At 47.5% G+C, this 19277-nt stretch overlaps 2 protein-coding genes across 3 annotated transcripts in view; one reads left to right on the forward strand and one right to left on the reverse strand.

Annotated features, from left to right (window-relative positions):
* Positions 1–5564, forward strand: part of LOC141154417 (ficolin-2-like) — a 142761-nt gene extending 137197 nt beyond the window's left edge. For both annotated transcript variants that reach the window (XM_073640327.1, XM_073640328.1), the window contains exons 7-9: positions 2534–2663; positions 2792–2926; positions 5175–5564. In XM_073640327.1, coding sequence (XP_073496428.1) covers positions 2534–2663; positions 2792–2926; positions 5175–5416 — 507 coding nt within the window. In that variant the 3' untranslated portion in view covers positions 5417–5564. The remainder of the gene's footprint in view (positions 1–2533; positions 2664–2791; positions 2927–5174) is intronic.
* A 6292-nt stretch (positions 5565–11856) lies between these two features.
* On the reverse strand, positions 11857–18949 carry LOC141154418 (transforming protein RhoA-like). The gene is made up of 5 exons (XM_073640329.1): positions 18805–18949; positions 16005–16162; positions 15693–15813; positions 15133–15263; positions 11857–13004 (listed from the first exon to the last, which is right to left on the reverse strand). The coding sequence occupies exons 2-5, from the start codon at positions 16158–16160 to the stop codon at positions 12831–12833; spliced, it is 582 nt and encodes a 193-aa protein (XP_073496430.1). The 5' UTR covers positions 16161–16162; positions 18805–18949; the 3' UTR covers positions 11857–12830.
* Between the last annotated feature and the right edge of the window lie 328 nt (positions 18950–19277).

Here is a 19277-nt window from a genome sequence, read left to right on the forward strand (position 1 = left end):
TTTTATTAGTGTTTGTCTGATGTTTATATCACATACAGAAATATAATTGCAATCATATTATGAGTACCAATAGGTTATATTGACAGTTAGAATGAGTTAATGCAGCAAGTCAATATTTGCAGTGTTGCCCCTTCTTCTTCAAGACCTCTGTAATTCTCCCTGGCATGCTCTCAATCAACTTTTGGACCAAATCCTGACTGATAGCAGTCCATTCTTGCATAATCAATGCTTGCATTTTGCCAGAATTTGTTGGTTTTTGTTTGTCCACCCGTCTCTTGATGATTGACCACAAGTTCTCAATGGGATTAAGATCTGGGGAGTTTCCAGGCCATGGACCCAAAATCTCTATGTTTTGTTCCATGAGCCATTTAGTTATCACCTTTGCTTTATGGCAAGGTGCTCCATCATGCTGGAAAAGGCATTGTTGGGCGCCAAACTGCTCTTGGACGGTTGGGAGAAGTTGCTCTTGGAGGACATTCTGGTACCATTCTTTATTCATGGCTGTGTTTTTAGGCAAGACTGTGAGTGAGCCGATTCCCTTGGCTGAGAAGCAACCCCACACATGAATGGTTTCAGGATGCTTTACAGTTGGCATGAGACAAGACTGGTGGTAGCGCTCACCTCTTCTTCTCCGAATAAACTGTTTTCCAGATGTCCCAAACAATCAAAAAGGGGATTCATCAGAGAAAATGACTTTGCCCCAGTCCTCAGCAGTCCACTCCCTGTACCTTTTGCAGAATATCAGTCGGTCCCTGATGTTTTTTCTGGAGAGAAGTGGCTTCTTTGCTGCCCTCCTTGAAACCAGCCCTTGCTCAAAGAGTCTCCACCTCACAGTGCGTGCAGAAGCACTCACACCAGCCTGCTGCCATTCCTGAGCAAGCTTGGCACTGCTGGTAGTCCGATCCCGCAGCTGAAACAGTTTTAAGATACGGTCCTGGCACTTGCTGGTCTTTCTTGGGCGCCCTGGAGCCTTTTTGACAGCAATGGAAGCTCTCTCCTTGAAGTTCTTGATGATTCGATAGATTGTTGACTGAGGTGAAATCTTTGTAGCTGCGATACTCTTCCCTGTTAGGCCATTTTTGTGCAGTGCAATGATGGCTGCACGTGTTTCTTTAGAGATAACCATGGTTAACTGAAGAGAAACAATGATACCAAGAACCAGCCTCCTTTTAAAGTGTCCAGTGATGTCATTCTTACTTAATCATGATTGATTGATCGCCAGCCCTGTCCTCATCAACACCCACACCTGTGTTAATGGATCAATCACTAAAACGATGTTAGCTGCTCCTTTTAAGGCAGGACTGCAATGATGTTGAAATGTGTTTTGGGGGTTAAAGTTCATTTTCTGGGCAAATATTGACTTTGCAAGTACAGTAATTGCTGTTAAGCTGATCACTCTTTGACATTCAGGAGTATATGCAAATTGCCATTACAAAAAATGAAGCAGTAAACTTTGGAAAAATTACTATTTGTCTCATTCTCAATACTTTTGGCCATGACTGTACATCACAGGAGACGTTGAGAGCATATATATTACAAGAGGGGCTGGGGCACATACTTCTCAGGAGGAGCTGGTGCACATACATCACAGAAGTGGCTGAGGGCGTATACATTACAGGAGACGCTAAGGACACATACATCAGAAGAGGGGCTGGGGCACATACATCACATGAGGGGCTGGGGCACATGCATCACATTAGGGGCTGGGGCACATGCATCACATTAGGGGCTGGGGCACATGCATCACATTAGGGGCTGGGGCACATGCATCACATGAGGGGCTGCGCTGCTGTTGTCATCTGTGGGACTAGAACATAGAGTGTGCTGCCATCAGCCACAAAGTAAGACCTAGCGGTGGCACTGGCCAGCGTCAACACGTGGTCCTTCATTGGCCACAGCGTTCAGTAGTGAATGCTGCATGCGTGTGCATGCAGTGACAGAAGCAATTAAAGGGCCAGTGGCTGGCATTTTGCCGACTGCCGGAGAAAAGGAAGTCTGTGGACCGGAGGTTCTCCATCCCTGCTTTATTTGCTTATGTCCTTCGAATGTTTCAACATTTGGCGATTCCGACATTGTTTTTTTCGTGGCATATTTTACTTTATGTTACTGATTAATTTAGGTGGATATGTTTTGCGTTTATTTAGAAAAAATATTGGAAATTTGTCAAAAATGGAGGAAAAATTTGCTATCAAACCTGGAATGTTTATACACTTTAAATAAGATAGTGAAAATAAATAAAAAATGTTAATAAATAATATTTCCCATGTGGTCACTAGTGTAATTCATGAGCAGCCTATCGATTTAAATAGGAACTGGGAAATGAAATACTTACTCCCAAATTTGACCACAGATTACAGCCAATCACTGATCATAAAATAGATAAGAATTACGTTTGGAGAGTGGGGTGTATAGAGGGCCAGACGCAGAAATTAATGAAGGTCTGGAGAAGGAGGACAGGGATAAGGAGGGGTGTGGAGAAGATTTAGTAATGATGCCACTTTCCCAATTGCTGATCTTTCCTCTTCTATTCCAGGTTTTCCAGAGGCGCTCGGATGGTTCGGTGGATTTCTTTCGTGATTGGAATTCATACAAGATTGGATTTGGGAACCGCATGAATGAGTTCTGGTTGGGGAATGAAAATCTTTACAGAATCACATCCTCAGGTAACACTGCGCTCCTCTGGGGAGGAGTATGTATATTTATGCACTAGGACGTGCTTCCTCTATATTGACTGCTTCTGCCTACAGTAAATGATTCAGTGCTCTCTCTCTATATCTAATTCCCCTTTCAGGCTCCTGGACGCTGCGGATCGATTTTCAGGATGTGGAATATAACAATTACTTTGCCAAATATGCGTCATTCACGGTTCTTGCGGAGTCGCAGAAGTACAAATTATTGCTGGGCTCCTTCACAAGTGGCAATGCAGGTGAGAGACCGAATATCGTACTTGACAGGTCAGTCATATGAGCCAGGAGCAGGAAAAAACAACCCCAATGGACTTTATTAAAAAAGAAAAACTGAAATATCACATGGTCATAAGTATGCAGACCCTTTGCTCAGACACTCATATTTAAGTCACATGCTGTCCATTTCCTTGTGATCCTCCTTGAGATGTTTCTACTCCTTCATTGGAGTCCAGCTGTGTTAAATTAAACTGATAGGACTTGATTTGGAAAGGCACACACCTGTCTATAGAAGACCTCACAGCTCACAGTGCATGTCAGACCAAATGAGAATCATGAGCTCAAAGGAACTGCCCAAGGAGCTCAGAGACAGAATTGTGGCAAGGCACAGATCTGGCCAAGGTTACAAAAGAATTTCTGCATTACTCAAGGTTCCTAAGAGCATAGTGGCCTCCATAATTCTTAAATGGAAGAAGTTTGGGACCACCAGAAGTCTTCCTAGACCTGGCCATCCAGCCAAACTGAGCAATCATAGGAGAAGAGCCTTGGTGAGAGAGGTAAAGAAGAACCCCAAGATCACTGTGGCTGAGCTCCAGAGATGCAGTAGGGAGATGGGAGAAAGTTCCACAAAGTAAACTATCACTGCAGCCCTCCACCAGTCGGGCCTTTATGGCAGAGTGATCTGACGGAAGTCTCTCCTCAGTGCAAGACATATGAAAGCCCGCATAGAGTTTGCTCAAAAACACATGAAGGACTCCCAGACTATGAGAAATAAGATTCTCTGGTCTGATGAGATGAAGATGGAACTTTTTGGTGATGATTCTAAGCGGTATGTGTGGAGAAAACCAGGCACTGCTCATCACCTGCCCAATACAATCCCAACAGTGAAACATGGTGGTGGCAACATCATACTATGGGGGTGTTTTCCAGCTGCAGGGACAGGACGACTGGTTGCAATTGAAGGAAACATGAATGCGGCCAAGTACAGAGATATCCTGGATGAAAACCTCTTCCAGAGTGCTCTGGACCTCAGACTTGGCAGAAGGTTCACCTTCCAACAAGACAATGACCCTAAGCACACAGTTAAAATAACAAAGGAGTGGCTTCAGAACAACTCTGTGACCATTCTTGGTTGGCCCAGGCAGAGCCCTGACCTAAACCCAATTGAGCCTCTCTGGAGAGACCTGAAAATGGCTGTCCACTAACGTTCACCATCCAACCTGACGGAACTGGAGAGGATCTGCAAGGAAGAATGGCAGAGGATCCCCAAATCCAGGTGTGAAAAACTTGTTGCATCATTCCCAAGAAGACTCATGGCTGTACTAGCTCAAAAGGGTTCTTCTACTTAATACTGAGCAAAGGGTCTGAATACTTATGACCATGTGATATTTCAGTTTTTCTTTTTTAATAAATTTGCAAACATTTCTACATTTCTGTTTTTTTCAGTCAAGATGGGGTGCAGAGTGTACTTTAATGACAAAAAAAAATTAACTTTTTAGAATACCAAATGGCTGCAATGAAACAAAGAGTGAAAAATTTACGGAATACTTTCCGTGTCCACTGTACGTAATTTTTTTACGTAGTCTAAATGCTGCTGTTCTGATTCCGCGATGTTTTTCTTTTGTTCCTGTGACTCTGAATTCCTGAGATATGGCCTCCTCTTCCCTGTATATAAATCTAATCTTTTTAGCCAACTGACTAAAAGTTGTCTTCAGCTCTTTGTGGGCCGTCTTCTTAATGACCCCACCCATTTGCCTAAAAAGAGTAGATTTACACACAGTAAAGAGGAGGCCATATCTCTGGAACGAAGACGAGGATGAACAAAAGAAAACCATCGCCGGATTCAGGAAAACAGCGGCATTTACACCAGTTAAAAAAAATTACATATTTAGATACTAGTACTTAGACAGTGGTATTACCTGCCAACATATGACACTGTTATTTGGGGATATTGGCTCCATATTGTATCATTGTTTGTACAATGTGAATCAGTGCACCATATGGGAGAAGGGAGGAACAAACAGGATCATGGAGCACCTTCACCGTAAGGCCGTCCTGAATGGGGTTATCTGCAGTCACACATAAAATGTTAGGGTTTGGGGTAAAAGAGGGGCATAATGTACCTGCGTGCACCTGCACATGTTCTGGATGTAACACTGTCCATGGAATAGAGCTCTCTGGTGCTGCGGGTTTGGTTCAGTAGAACAGTGGGGCAGTGTAATGAGGCCTATTAAGGCGTACCTAATAATGCACATGTTATTGTATGTCCAGGGGACTCCATGACTTACCACAATGACACGATATTTTCCACCAAGGACCAGGACCATGCAGAGAACTGCGCAAACTCATACAAGGGAGGCTGGTGGTATAAAAAATGTTACTATTCTAATCTGAACGGACTTTACCTCCACGGCCCATATAACAGCACTTCACAAGGTATAGTTTGGAAGAGTGGGAAAGGTAATAAATATTCCTACAAGCTTACCGAAATGAAGATCATGCTCAACAAGTAAGGAACGTAGAAAGATGTCTCATGTCTCTACCTATTCCTAACCCAGAACATAATCACGCGGCCGGCCGCCATCTATATCCTGCTCGGACGCGCTGTACGGCTCATGTACTCCCTGTGTATCCTGACAACAATAAAATATATTACTGCAATTGCTTTTTTTTATTCTAATAGAAACATCATGAGGACGGCTCAGCCCATGCGGCCCACTGGTGGGATGACACCCTATAGATTATCAGCCGGAGCCGCCATGATTTCATTACCTGCAGCATTGAATAATCCGGCATCCTCATCACATCTGATGTGTCGGATTATCGGAAATCTAGGGCTATTTCGACTGAGAAATGTCTCCATGTGGGTGGGAAGCCCTCATACATCGCCTCCTATGGTCACCATTAGGAAATCATTTTGATAAGTGATGCGTCATCAGCTGATATCAGCAGGATGGGGCAATGGTGTAATGTGTATAGGGGCCTCCCGACTCTCAGCCATCAGATGAGGTCAGGGGAGGGGGTAGAGAAGAATCCGGCATATGGGATTTCCGACAGCTGATTCTTTTGTACTCTTTGGGTATGTGCAGGTGGTATCTTTTAGATGCTGTTGTACCCGCATCGCCCAATTGATGGTTGGGGAAGAGCTCAATTGGGTATGTCCGATTTAGGAGATGACTCCCTTCGAGACTTTTTCTCAGCAGTCCCAGGTGGCCACAGCGTTGCCGCTTCTCTCGAAAGGACACTTAAAAAACGCTGATCTTTAGTTATCAATCATGGGCTTCTTCATCTCCTCTGGAGGAATGTCAGGAGCTCCCAGCTCACTACTACTCTAATCCTCCTCACCAGTCACAGTCCCTCACGTCTTTCTCGTTCAGACAACACACCGCACTTTAGTGCCGCACAGTCACAAACGCCACACAACACTGGGCTTGGGTCTAATTCATCATTTGTGATTTATTAAAGCCATTTTTTCTTCTCGTCATATTCACTGTGCAAATTTCTTCAAAATGACACACGTGGTTCATGATTTTGGCACAAAATCAAAAATACTTTTTTTTTTTCCCTTTTAACCAGTTCTTGTGATGTCTAATAGTTGCCAATACTTTAAAAAGGTCATAAAGAATTGGCTAAATTGAAAACTCCTCTAGAAATGTTACTCTAGGCAAGAAATGGAGTGAGATGCGCCCTAAAAAAATGCAACATTTGGTTAAAGTTGCATGTACTAAATCTGTCTAAAACATCTGGATAAGCCATGGCCCACGGCAGACATGATGGAGGCGCCGGAGCGCATTTCAAACCACCTAACAAGGGATACACTTTCTTCCACCAAACTCCGGTAAGGGCCTCTCTTCTCCACTGTTTCACAAAGGTTTAGTTTTTAAGGGACACACCACTCCTTACACCCAGAGCGACTGCATGAATAAGACCCAGGTATGGGTCGAAACATTGCTTATGCCTATGTCACTTTAAATCCTGCACCTTAAGAGTTTCTGAACAGGTCTGTTTTCTTACACGTGATTTTGAAATAAAAGAACTTGCAACTGAAATAAGTATGCGGCAAAATTCCTGATTTGACTTGTCATTTTAGACAGGACAACCCATTTAAGGCAACTCCCTGTCTGCGGTCTCCAGGACTTCTCCTGGCTGCCTGCAGCTTCCAGTCTCTCGGTTACCTGTCTGCGGTCTCCAGGATGTCTCCTGGCTACCAGCAGCTTCCAGTTCCTAAGTTACCTGCTGGCAGTGTCCTGAACAACTCCGGTCTGCCTGGACTTCCAGCTCTTTGTTCCTGGTCTCCCAGGACCTCTCCTACCTGTCTGCGGTCTCCAGGATGTCTCTTGTCTGCCTGCGGCTTCCAGTACCTCTGCTACCTGTCTGTAGTCTCTCGGACGTCTCCGGTCTGCCTACAGCTTCCAATCCCTCAGTTAACCGACGTTGGTGTCCTGGATATCTCCGGTCTGCCTGAAGCTTCCAATACCTCTATTTGCTCCCAATCTTCCAGAACCTCTACTACCCGTCTACAGTCTCCAGAACATCTCCTGTCTGCTTGTTGCTTTCAGTGTCTCTGCTACCCGTATCCGGTTCTTCATGACCTCTGCTATCTGCTCCTGGTCTTCCAGAAGCTCTGCTAAGTGTCCACCTGCGGCTTCCTGTATATTTACTACCTGTTCCCGGTCTTCCAGGACCTCCGCTACCTATATGCAGTCTCCCAGATGTCTCCTGTCTGCCTGCGGCTTCCAGTATCTTTGCAACTTGTCTGTAGTCTCCCGAACATCTCAGGTCTGCCTGCGGCTTCCAGTACCTCTGCTACCTGTCTGCGGTCTCATACAGGTTCCAGTATTTCTACTGTTTCCAGTCTTCCAGTACCTCTGCTACCTATCTGCTGCCTCCCAGACGTCTTGTGTCTGCCTGCGGCTTCCAGTACCTCTGCTACCTGAGGTCTCCAGGACGTCTCCTGCAGCTTCCAGTATCTCTGCTGCTTCCGGTCTTCCAGTACCTCTGCGACCTCCCAGACATCGAGTCTGCCTGCGGCTTCCAGTACCTCTGCTCTCTCTCCTGTTTGTGGTTTCCAGTACCACTGCTGTCTTCTGCGTGCCTCACCTGCCTGCTGCTCTGACGCCCGTGGCCTATGTGCTCACCTGGACCTTGGGCTTTGAGGATCCACCTCAACCATTGAGCCTAACAGAGCACACCACAACTTGGAGAGCACACTGAAACAATCTGCCAGAGGTTCTTAACTCCTGGATACAAGTAAGAAAGAGTATATACATGTAAGGGGGAGAAGGAAAATGTCCGGCAACTCAGAGCTTAAACGTATAGAGGCTGACCTAACTAACGACAATTAAGGGTGGAAATGATACTGTACAGATATGACTTGTCATAGGCTATTACTACAGAAAGACCACAGATAATTATCCATTATATGCTTATTAGTGGAGGACAACAAACTGACCCACGTTAGACATGAGAATGTTTATAAAGACATATAGAAGGAGCTGAAAAAGATGAACAAGATGCAGTCTAAACAGCAAGACATATCTGCTAAGGTGACTGTACAAAGTGAGACAGCACAGAGAAAGTGATGCAGGAGCACATAAATGCAAAGCTAGAAGTGATCACACAACTGAGATCAGTGGGTGAGGATATAGAAGACAGCCATGTTGCAGCTGTGTGCCATGCATTTTACTGGACTCAGTGTACTGATTAATGCCGAACAGACAAGGCCTGAGACAGACCGGACACTAGAATTTTTAAGGTCCGGGATAGTAGAGGAGTATCCGATAAGAAAGGAGCTTGTGTAGGACAGTGGAATTGGTCTCAAAGCAACAGATACAAGGTCACACAAGAAGGAAATTAGAGCACGTTTCAGATGCCCAAAACTGTACAATATGGAAAGCACAACAACAAAAGACTAAACAAAAGGTCAAAACTACAATCTCTGATCCACGTGCAGATAATTGGAATAGCATCTTTAGAATAACAACTAATCAGATATTAAAAGGTTTGTGCATCGATTGTGGAACACAAGTCACATGACAAGTGATTGACAGAAGCGGTTTCATAGAACTTGACTTATAACAAGGAAAGAACTTATCTTGAAGATCAAAGCAGAAAGTATTGGACATGGATGTCTCATGTGCCCAAGTAAAAAAGGCCAGAATTTAGCCATATCAGTAGAAGACATGCTGTAAATTCCCAGTCTAGAAGATCACGCACTGGGCTCCTCAAGAAGATAAGTGTGCTTTCAGAGATGGAAATCTGGTAATAGATAATGCTATTTTGTATTTTGATCGCCAGGATGTTGAAGTTGCTGATGTCGATCTCCACTGTCTCCTTCATGTAGTTAATAAAGGTCCCATCTCTGGCCTTCTGCAGGATGGAGGACACAGCCTGGCTACGTGAATGACTCCATATTCCTGCATCAGTAAGCGGCACAGGTTGGACAATTTTTGCACGTTTCTTTCAGCAAAATAGAACTGTTGCACATTGCATCATTCGTCAACATTACTTTGATGGTATCTAAATTTGCGTACAGATATGTGGCTGGTGGAGCACAGGCCGATATCTGTCATTTTGTGTGTCCTCTGATGGAGCAGATCCAGATCCTCCGTGGATGATCTTACTCTTACGTGTACAGAGTTCCTCACCCATTTTGCTTCTATGAAGTTCTATGAACAGATCCGAACTCCCCTGGTATGGCGTCCAGTGCGGACCAGGGCAGTGCACCAGCAACCTTCTGCCCAACATCCTGTGCCGCTTACTACGCCCCCAAAATGTCGTGGCGCACATCATGAAGCTAAAGAGGAGCTCAGGATTCCAGACAGAAGTGAACACTTCCCCGATCCGGCAGTTATGGAGGATCGAACTGAAAGTCAGCAGTGTTCTAATATCCCTCCTGTTTGATGGTCCTATTTTAGAGACCACATTACAGGAACAAGACCCCGGCTGTCTGAATGGAGCCTAGATTAATATAAAGTTCTAAAACAGGGGATGTCAACCTGCAGCTGTCAGGGCAAGCTGAAAGTTGTAGTTTCACAACACCTACAGTGCCCTCGCTGCATGGTAATCTAGGCGACATTCAGTCCAACTGTGGTGGTGCAAACCTTATGCAAAAGTTAAGATCCGGCCAGAATGCAGATGTCTGAATCTAGGACTAACACTGCCCTGTGCAGTCACATCTCTCCAGAGAGCATGCAGGGGGTTACGCCACCATCAGCGTGCACCACATGGGGAAGTGTCCTCTGCACCGGCAGGAAGCGGTCACATTGAGCTCTGCGGCAAGATTCAACTAGGAAACTGGACAAAAAATGGTCCAATAGAAACCTGGACTGGTAGTGAATGTGGGGCCATAATAGAGTGTATGCACGCGGGGCAGATACAGAGCGGGCAGCTTCTGGGCATTACAGCGCTGGCATTGTGGATGATACACCAGTCACACAGCGGGGCATGGCACAGGGCGACAGCTGCTACAGAGCTGCATCATTTCCACTAAGAAATCTACCACTGTGAAAAATCGCACGTGGATGTACATTTAGGCTATATGCACACACGAGACTTTTTTTCTGAATCTCCAGAGCAGAAACACAAAAGTTTGAGGAGTTTTAAGATATGGAGAGTTTAAACTCGGTTTCTGCCTCCCCCCAAAAACCCACAAGTGTGCACAAAGCCTTGGATGGATTCAGAGATTTGCTCTTGCTTGTCAGTTTTACAGATATTGGTGGGATATCTGTCTCTCCCAGGACGCCGTACACATGCGCCTCTCATGTGTGCCATTAACATGTCACATGGCAGCACTGACGGCGTGGGCTGGGTGCTGAGGGCGGCAGCTCAGTTCTCCCCATTTTGATCAATTTTTGTCTCAGATACTTAAAACGATTCCTGATTAGTAGGTTTTCTATGAATATATAAATATATTGCTATAAGAGACCACGCTGCAACACTTCAATAATGGAGAGGACCCCGATTACAGGGGAGTCACCGCCCCCACCTGGGGATGGCCAATTACAGGGGAGTCACCGCCCCCACCTGGGGATGGCCGATTACAGGGGAATCACGGCACCCACCTGGGGATGGCCGATTACAGGGGAGTCACCCACCTGGGGATGGCCGATTACAGGGGAGTCACCGCCCCCACCTGGGGATGGCCGATTACAGGGGAATCACCGCCCCCACCTGGGGATGGCCGATTACAGGGGAATCACGGCACCCACCTGGGGATGGCCGATTACAGGGGAATCACGGCACCCACCTGGGGATGGCCGATTACAGGGGAATCACCGCCCCCACTTGGGGATGGCCGATTACAGGGGAATCACCGCCCCCACCTGGGGATGGCCGATTACAGGGGAATCACCGCCCCCACTTGGGGATGGCCGATTACAGGGGAATCACCGCCCCCACTTGGGGATGGCCGATTACAGGGGAATCACCGCCCCCACTTGGGGATGGCCAATTACAGGGGAATCACCGCCCCCACCTGGAGATGGCCGATTACAGGGGAATCACGGCACCCACCTGGGGATGGCCAATTACAGGGGAATCACCGCCCCCACCTGGGGATGGCCGATTACAGGGGAATCACCGCCCCCACTTGGGGATGGCCGATTACAGGGGAATCACCGCCCCCACCTGGGATGGCCGATTACAGGGGAATCACCGCCCCCACCTGGGGATGGCTGATTCCAGGGGGTCAACACAGCTGCCGTCCTACAAGTGTAACTCACCTACTTACATATGGAAATTAGCCATTATTCCCATACAGGAGCCGCCGCGATGACAATTAAACGACTTTCACTGAAAGGTAGAGTGCACCTTTACATACAGACAGGACTGGGGAGGTGGGGGGGATACAACCCCCTGTGACCCCTCTTCTTCCTGGATTGTCCCCCTCTGTATATGTTCTATCTAGGATAATGAGAGCGTAGGTTACACATCAGTAATGACAGAGGCGGCGTACTAAACATGACTACACAGTTTTATTGTGAAATTCTGATTTGCTGAGAAAAAGTGTATTCAGTAAATCTTTTTAGAAAACAAAAAAAAAAACACACAAAAAAAGAAGAATAAAATTAGAAATCTTTAAAAACACAAAAAAAGCGACTGCCAGGCCCAAACATCAGCGAGACGGAGGCACAGGACGGGCGATGTGATATGGCACAGAAACAATTAGAGCAAACGCTCCGAGCCCTTCTGCAAAACCGCTTCCTTTTCCTGTTTGTTAACCTCCTCCTGACATCAGGGGCTCTCGGCCCACATCACAAGGGCGAGTGATCCTCTCTGTATGAGCTTTCCCGGAGTCGTTGTGGAACTACAGATCCCAGCAGAGCTTGCAGTAGCACAAAAGCTGAGGAGCGGGTTCACCCGGATGACTCGGCTCACTCGTGTACAAACATCTGAGACATATATACGTATATATAGAAAGGGAACATCAGTTTTTGTGAAACAGAATAAAATCCCCCCATATTCTGCTACCGTGAACCCCCTAAACCAGCGCTGGTTATCTTGGAGGGGGTCATGGGGAACATGGTACTGCCTGTCGCTCCCCCATTTTTAGAAATTGCAAAAAGATGTCACCAACTCCTTCAAAAAAGTCCTATAAAGCATGGCACCTGAGCCCGAAGGTTTCCGAAAAGGCCGTGGTCCTGTCCCTGTGGATGGAGCTTGCAGAGCATGGAACTGACCACGTGGCATGATGTGGGAAGGTCCGGCGGATGTTGGCATCTCCTCCCCCGCTGACCTCTGTGAAAGGTCCTTCATAATAAGGCAGTGTGGCTGACATAGGAGTGGCGCAGCTTCATCACGGGCCCCTCATCAGCCCAGGGTCCAGAGCCGAGCCGGAATCTTATGGGCCGAGAGGGGAGCAGACAAAAGGAAGGAGGGTGAGGGGCGGTGGGGGAGGGCATCTTTCTTCTGCGGTTTGGCCGCACTCTAGAGCAGATCGCACGTGTTCTTCTTGCGCCCCCTTTTGGCTTGCAATGCGGCTCTTGTCGCCATCTCAAACACTTCCCGCACACCATCCTTTGTTTTAGCGGAGCACTCGAGGTAGCCGAAGGCACTGATCCTGTTTGCCATATCCCTGCCCTCTTCTGGCTTCACCGGCTCCTGCACGGAGAAGAAACGTCAGCAGCTCGTCACTCTCACAAGCAGATAAGTCTCTTACAGGACATGGGGCAAATCTACTCCCAGGACTCGGGTCAGTTATCTGTGCCCGTCAGGACGGGGCCCCGAGAACCAACTCCCTCCTCCCGGCATCTGCGGCTCTTGTTTTGATCGCTTCATGCCGTAACGTTGGTGTTGTGTCATGGCAGAAAATTAAAAGAAGAGATGTGGATGCCGAGAGGTAGGAGATGGTTCTCAGGGCTCCGTCCAATGTCCACAGATCACTGCACTGGTACCAGGAGCTGACAATCGATCCTCACCTACTCTAGGACTCTATGAAGGACTCTGTGGGCCCCATTATTCTGTATGGAGGACTATGTGGGGCCCATTATTCTGTATGGAGGACTATGTGGGGCCCATTATTCTGTATGGAGGACTATGCGGGGCCCATTATTCTGTATGGAGGACTATGCGGGGCCCATTATTCTGTATGGATGACTATGTGGACCCATTATTCTGTATGGAGGACTATGTGGGGCCCATTATTCTGTATGGAGGACTATGTGGGGCCCATTATTCTGTATGGAGGACTATGTGGGGCCCATTATTCTGTATGGAGGACTATGTGGGGCCCATTATTCTGTATGGAGGACTATGTGGGGCCCATTATTCTGTATGGAGGACTATGTGGGACCCATTATTCTGTATGGATGACTATGTGGGACCCATTATTCTGTATGGAGGACTATGTGGGGCCCAGGCCCATTATTCTGTATGGAGGACTATGTGGGGCCCAGGCCCATTATTCTGTATGGAGGACTATGTGGGGCCCAGGCCCATTATTCTGTATGGAGGACTATGTGGGGCCCAGGCCCATTATTCTGTATGGAGGACTATGTGGGGCCCAGGCCCATTATTCTGTATGGAGGACTATGTGGGGCCCAGGCCCATTATTCTGCATGGAGGACTATGTGGGGCCCAGGCCCATTATTCTGCATGGAGGACTATGTGGGGCCCAGGCCCATTATTCTGTATGGAGGACTATGTGGGGCCCAGGCCCATTATTCTGCATGGAGGACTATGTGGGGCCCAGGCCCATTATTCTGTATGGAGGACTATGTGGGGCCCAGGCCCATTATTCTGTATGGAGGACTATGTGGGGCCCAGGCCCATTATTCTGCATGGAGGACTATGTGGGGCCCAGGCCCATTATTCTGCATGGAGGACTATGTGGGGCCCAGGCCCATTATTCTGCATGGAGGACTATGTGGGGCCCAGGCCCATTATTCTGTATGGAGGACTATGTGGGGCCCAGGCCCATTATTCTGTGTGGAGGACTATGTGGGACCCATTATTCTGTGTGGAGGACTATGTGGGGCCCCATTATTCCGCATGGAGGACTATGTGGGGCCCCATTATTCCGCGTGGAGGACTATGTGGGGCCCCATTATTCTGCATGGAGGACTATGTGGGGCCCCATTATTCTGCATGGAGGACTATGTGGGGCCCCATTATTCTGCATGGAGGACTATGTGGGGCCCCATTATTCTGCATGGAGGACTATGTGGGGCCCCATTATTCTGCATGGAGGACTATGTGGGGCCCCATTATTCTGCATGGAGGACTATGTGGGGCCCCATTATTCTGCATGGAGGACTATGTGGGGCCCCATTATTCTGCATGGAGGACTATGTGGGGCCCCATTATTCTGCCCCATTATACTGTATACTGGTTGGCCCGCGATTTTGTCCAAGTTTTTCATTTTGGAACTCAGTATGCGAGTTTGACATCCCTGCTGTAGAGAGTCAGAATAGCGCAGTTTAGTGGTTGTTCTCGGGTACTGGAGGTTTATTGGAGAGGAGCTGCAGTACCCGGAAACAGCCACTACAGTGTACATAGATGGGGCAGCTGAATGGTGTCGGTGCCAGGTGTGGGACCACCACCGATTAATCTAAAAATAAGCCATCAATATCCCTTTAAAGGGGATCTCTTCAAACTTTCTAAAAAAAATAATCTCAACAAACTTCACTAATCAAAATTGGTCGTGTGTCCACCAATGACACAGAGGAGAAATACCCCCACAACCCTCTAGTGCCCGAGCACCGTCCCTGCCCGAGCCCACGTCACCCACCTGCTTCATCTTGGCCAGCTCACGCCGAGTGTGCTCATCGTTCCTCAGATCCTTCTTGTTTCCTACCAATATTATGGGCACATTGGGACAGAAATGCTTCACCTCCGGAGTCCACTTCTCAGGGATGTTCTCTGGAAAGAAGAAATGGAAGAAGTCTCCATTAAAGGGGACTCCATCAGCACAGGATGACTGTTCAAACCAAGCACAGGCGCTCGGTGCTCAATGGTGGGGCCAGTCATTTATATACACCTTCCCAATTGCTTGTTTTCCCTCTATAAAGCCAGAACTGTCAATCTAATAAGGGGCTGGGGAAGACAGAGGGAAAACAAGCAGATGGAAGGGGTATATAAATGAATGGCCGCCAAGGAGCACCGAGCGATGGGACTTTGTTTGAACAGTCAGCCTGTGAGGACAGAGTCCCTTTAATGTAGGGAACACTGGGAAACAACACCCTCTGTTTGCGATGGTACACCGCCAGGCGCGGCCCCAGTGATTGGGCGGGTAAAGCCGCCATCACATATCTGCTTGGGTGATTGGCAGCAGATTTCAGCGTCACTTACCCAAACTGTCAGGGCTGTCAATGGAGAAGCACATGAGGATGACGTCAGTATCGGGATAGGACAGCGGTCTCAGACGATCGTAGTCCTCCTGGCCGGCCGTGTCCCACAGTGCCAGCTCCACCTGGGAACACAATGCTTCAGTTAGTCTCACCTCAAGTTTCCATGCTGTGTGAGATGGTGGAAATCCACCTGCAAAACCAGGAACCCCCAAACCCGAAACAGAGTCTTAAAGGGATATTCATGACATAACAGCTCACAGGGGTAGAGGACCCCAACGTGTGGCCGCATCTGCTCTTCTCCCACATTTGTTACCTGTTTGGAATCAACCTCTATGTCCGCCACGTAATTCTCAAAGACGGTGGGAACGTAGACTTCAGGGAACTGGTCCTTACTGAAGACGATGAGCAGACAAGTCTTACCGCAGGCGCCATCACCAACGATGACAAGCTTCTTACGTATAGCAGCCATGTCTGGGGGGAGAAGGAAGGTGGTGGACGTCACACACATCAGATCATCGGGAGCAGTCACTGTGCACAGACAGAACACCACACATCCAAGAGAGTGCCACCGGCCGACAGCAGCCACGCCGGCCGACAGCAGCCCTGCCGTGTCAGCTGGGCTGTAACCCTGGTTGCATCCATGGTCTTCTCTCTGAAGTAGCCGTACTCTGAGCTTTATTTTAACCATTGACCTGTAGTAACCAGTGAGTTCAAAATGGATAAAACTCAAATGGTAAGCTGAAGTACAATGTCTGTGCTCTGAGCCTCCTCCATGTACCGGTTCCTCATAGACTTTACTGGCCAAGTCTGATCCGCAAGATCTGATTAATATAGGACACGATCAGATTCTCATACATACAAATGTTTGCATGGCTCAATAACTATCTTTCACTGTGCTGCTGAGACAAAAAGTGGACAAGACACGGACGTCATATCCTGTATTATACTCCAGAGCGGCACTCACTATTCTGCTGGTGCAGTCACTGTGTACATACATTACATTACTGATCCTGTACTGATCCTAAGTTACATCCTGTATTATACCCCAGAGCTGCACTCACTATTCTGCTGGTGCAGTCACTGTGTACATACATTACATTACTGATCCTGTAGTGATCCTGAGTTACATCCTGTATTATACTCCAGAGCTGCACTCACTATTCTGCTGGTGCAGTCACTGTGTACATACATTACATTACTGATCCTGTAGTGATCCTGAGTTACCTCCTGTATTATACTCCAGAGCTGCACTCACTATTCTGCTGGTGCAGTCACTGTGTACATACATTACATTACTGATCCTGTACTGATCCTGAGTTACCTCCTGTATTATACTCCAGAGGTGCACTCACTATTCTGCTGGTGGAGTCACTGTGTACATACATTACATTACTGATCCTGTACTGATCCTGAGTTACATCCTGTATTATACTCCAGAGCTGCACTCACTATTCTGCTGGTGCAGTCACTGTGTACATACATTACATTACTGATCCTGTACTGATCCTGAGTTACATCCTGTATTATACTCCAGAGCTGCACTCACTATTCTGCTGGTGCAGTCACTGTGTACATACATTACATTACTGATCCTGTACTGATCCCGAGTTACATCCTGTATTATACTCCAGAGCTGCACTCACTATTCTGCTGGTGCAGTCACTGTGTACATACATTACATTACTTATCCTGTACTGATCCTGAGTTACCTCCTGTATTATACTCCAGAGCTGCACTCACTATTCTGCTGGTGCAGTCACTGTGTACATACATTACATTACTGATCCTGTACTGATCCTGAGTTACCTCCTGTATTATACTCCAGAGGTGCACTCACTATTCTGCTGGTGGAGTCACTGTGTACATACATTACATAACTGATCCTGTAGTGATCCTGAGTTACATCCTGTATTATACCCCAGAGCTGCATTCACTATTCTGCTGGTGCAGTCACTGTGTGCATACATTACATTACTTATCCTGTACTGATCCTGAGTTACATCCTGTATTATACTCCAGAGCTGCACTCACTATTCTGCTGGTGCAGTCACTGTGTACATACATTACATTACTTATCCTGTACTGATCCTGAGTTACATCCTGTATTATACTCCAGAGCTGCCCTCACTATTCTGCTGGTGCAGTCACTGTGTGCATACATTACATTACTGATCCTGAGTTACCTCCTGTATTATACTCCAGAGCTGCATTCACTATTCTGCTGGTGCAGTCACTGTGTACATACATTACATTACTGATCCTGAGTTACATCCTGTATTATACCCCAGAGCTGCACTCACTATTCTGCTGGTGGAGTCACTGTGTACATACATTACATTACTGATCCTGAGTTACCTCCTGTATTATACTCCAGAGCTGCACTCACTATTCTGCTGGTGCAGTCACTGTGTACATACATTACATTACTGATCCTGAGTTACATCCTGTATTATACCCCAGAGCTGCACTCACTATTCTGCTGGTGGAGTCACTGTGTACATACATTACATTACTGATCCCGAGTTACATCCTGTATTATACTCCAGAGCTGCACTCACTATTCTGCTGGTGGAGTCACTGTGTACATACATTACATAACTGATCCTGTAGTGATCCTGAGTTACATCCTGTATTATACCCCAGAGCTGCATTCACTATTCTGCTGGTGCAGTCACTGTGTACATACATTACATTACTCATCCTGTTCAGATCCTGAGTTACATCCTGTATTATACTCCAGAGCTGCACTCACTATTCTGCTGGTGCAGTCAGTGTGTAGATAAGTTATGCACTTGTCCACTTCCGGTCAGTCTCCATAACTCCGCCCACACATCATGACGTCACTCACACCGCACGATGTCAGTTATTCTAGTCGCAGTGACACGTCCTCTCCGTCATTACTCGCCCTGACCCCGGTGGTTTTCCTCCCCCAGTCCCTCCCATGTCGCCCGGTTCCCTTCCAGAGACGTCAGGTGACACACAGGAGGGGAAACACCCTACATGTGCGCCCGCAGTCTAAACAGAGTTTCCTGCGTGACAGGATAGCGCAACAACGCCTATGTGCGAAGCATCGGCTTCCGCCCGTTCTCCTTCTCCGGTTAAGGCCCACATACCTTCAGCTCCGTCCCGCTGCTTCCACCCGTCTTACCAGCTATGACGTCTAAGTGCCCGCCTTCCAAACCAATCAGAGCGAGGGCCGCCCACGAATGACAGCTCAGAGGACCAATAGCTAACTGATCCGGAAAAACTTCCGAAAGGCAGGAAGAGGATGTGATTGACGCTCCAAGTCATCCAATCAGAAGCCTGACAGACCAGCCAGACGCGGAACACTTCTCGATGACGTATAAAGGATGCGCCGATCACGTGATCAAAGAGGTCGGCGCCTTCTTGGAAGAGGGCAAATGTATGTGATCAGAGTAGATCTGCTGCCAGGAGTTAACAGATGGACCGGTTGGGTCTGTGCACTGCAATGCACCAACCGAATGTGTGTCCAGGAAAGCACACCTGGTGGAAGCTTCTGCTAGCGTCACTGGGCCCCTCACCTGCCCCGCCCAGTCACAACCTATGTGACCACAGCCGTTACTGC

This window comes from Phyllobates terribilis, unplaced genomic scaffold, assembly GCF_046119375.1.
Source record: "Phyllobates terribilis strain yellow unplaced genomic scaffold, ASM4611937v1 Scaffold_7__3_contigs__length_470593459, whole genome shotgun sequence".
NCBI classification, from domain to species: Eukaryota; Metazoa; Chordata; class Amphibia; order Anura; family Dendrobatidae; genus Phyllobates; species Phyllobates terribilis.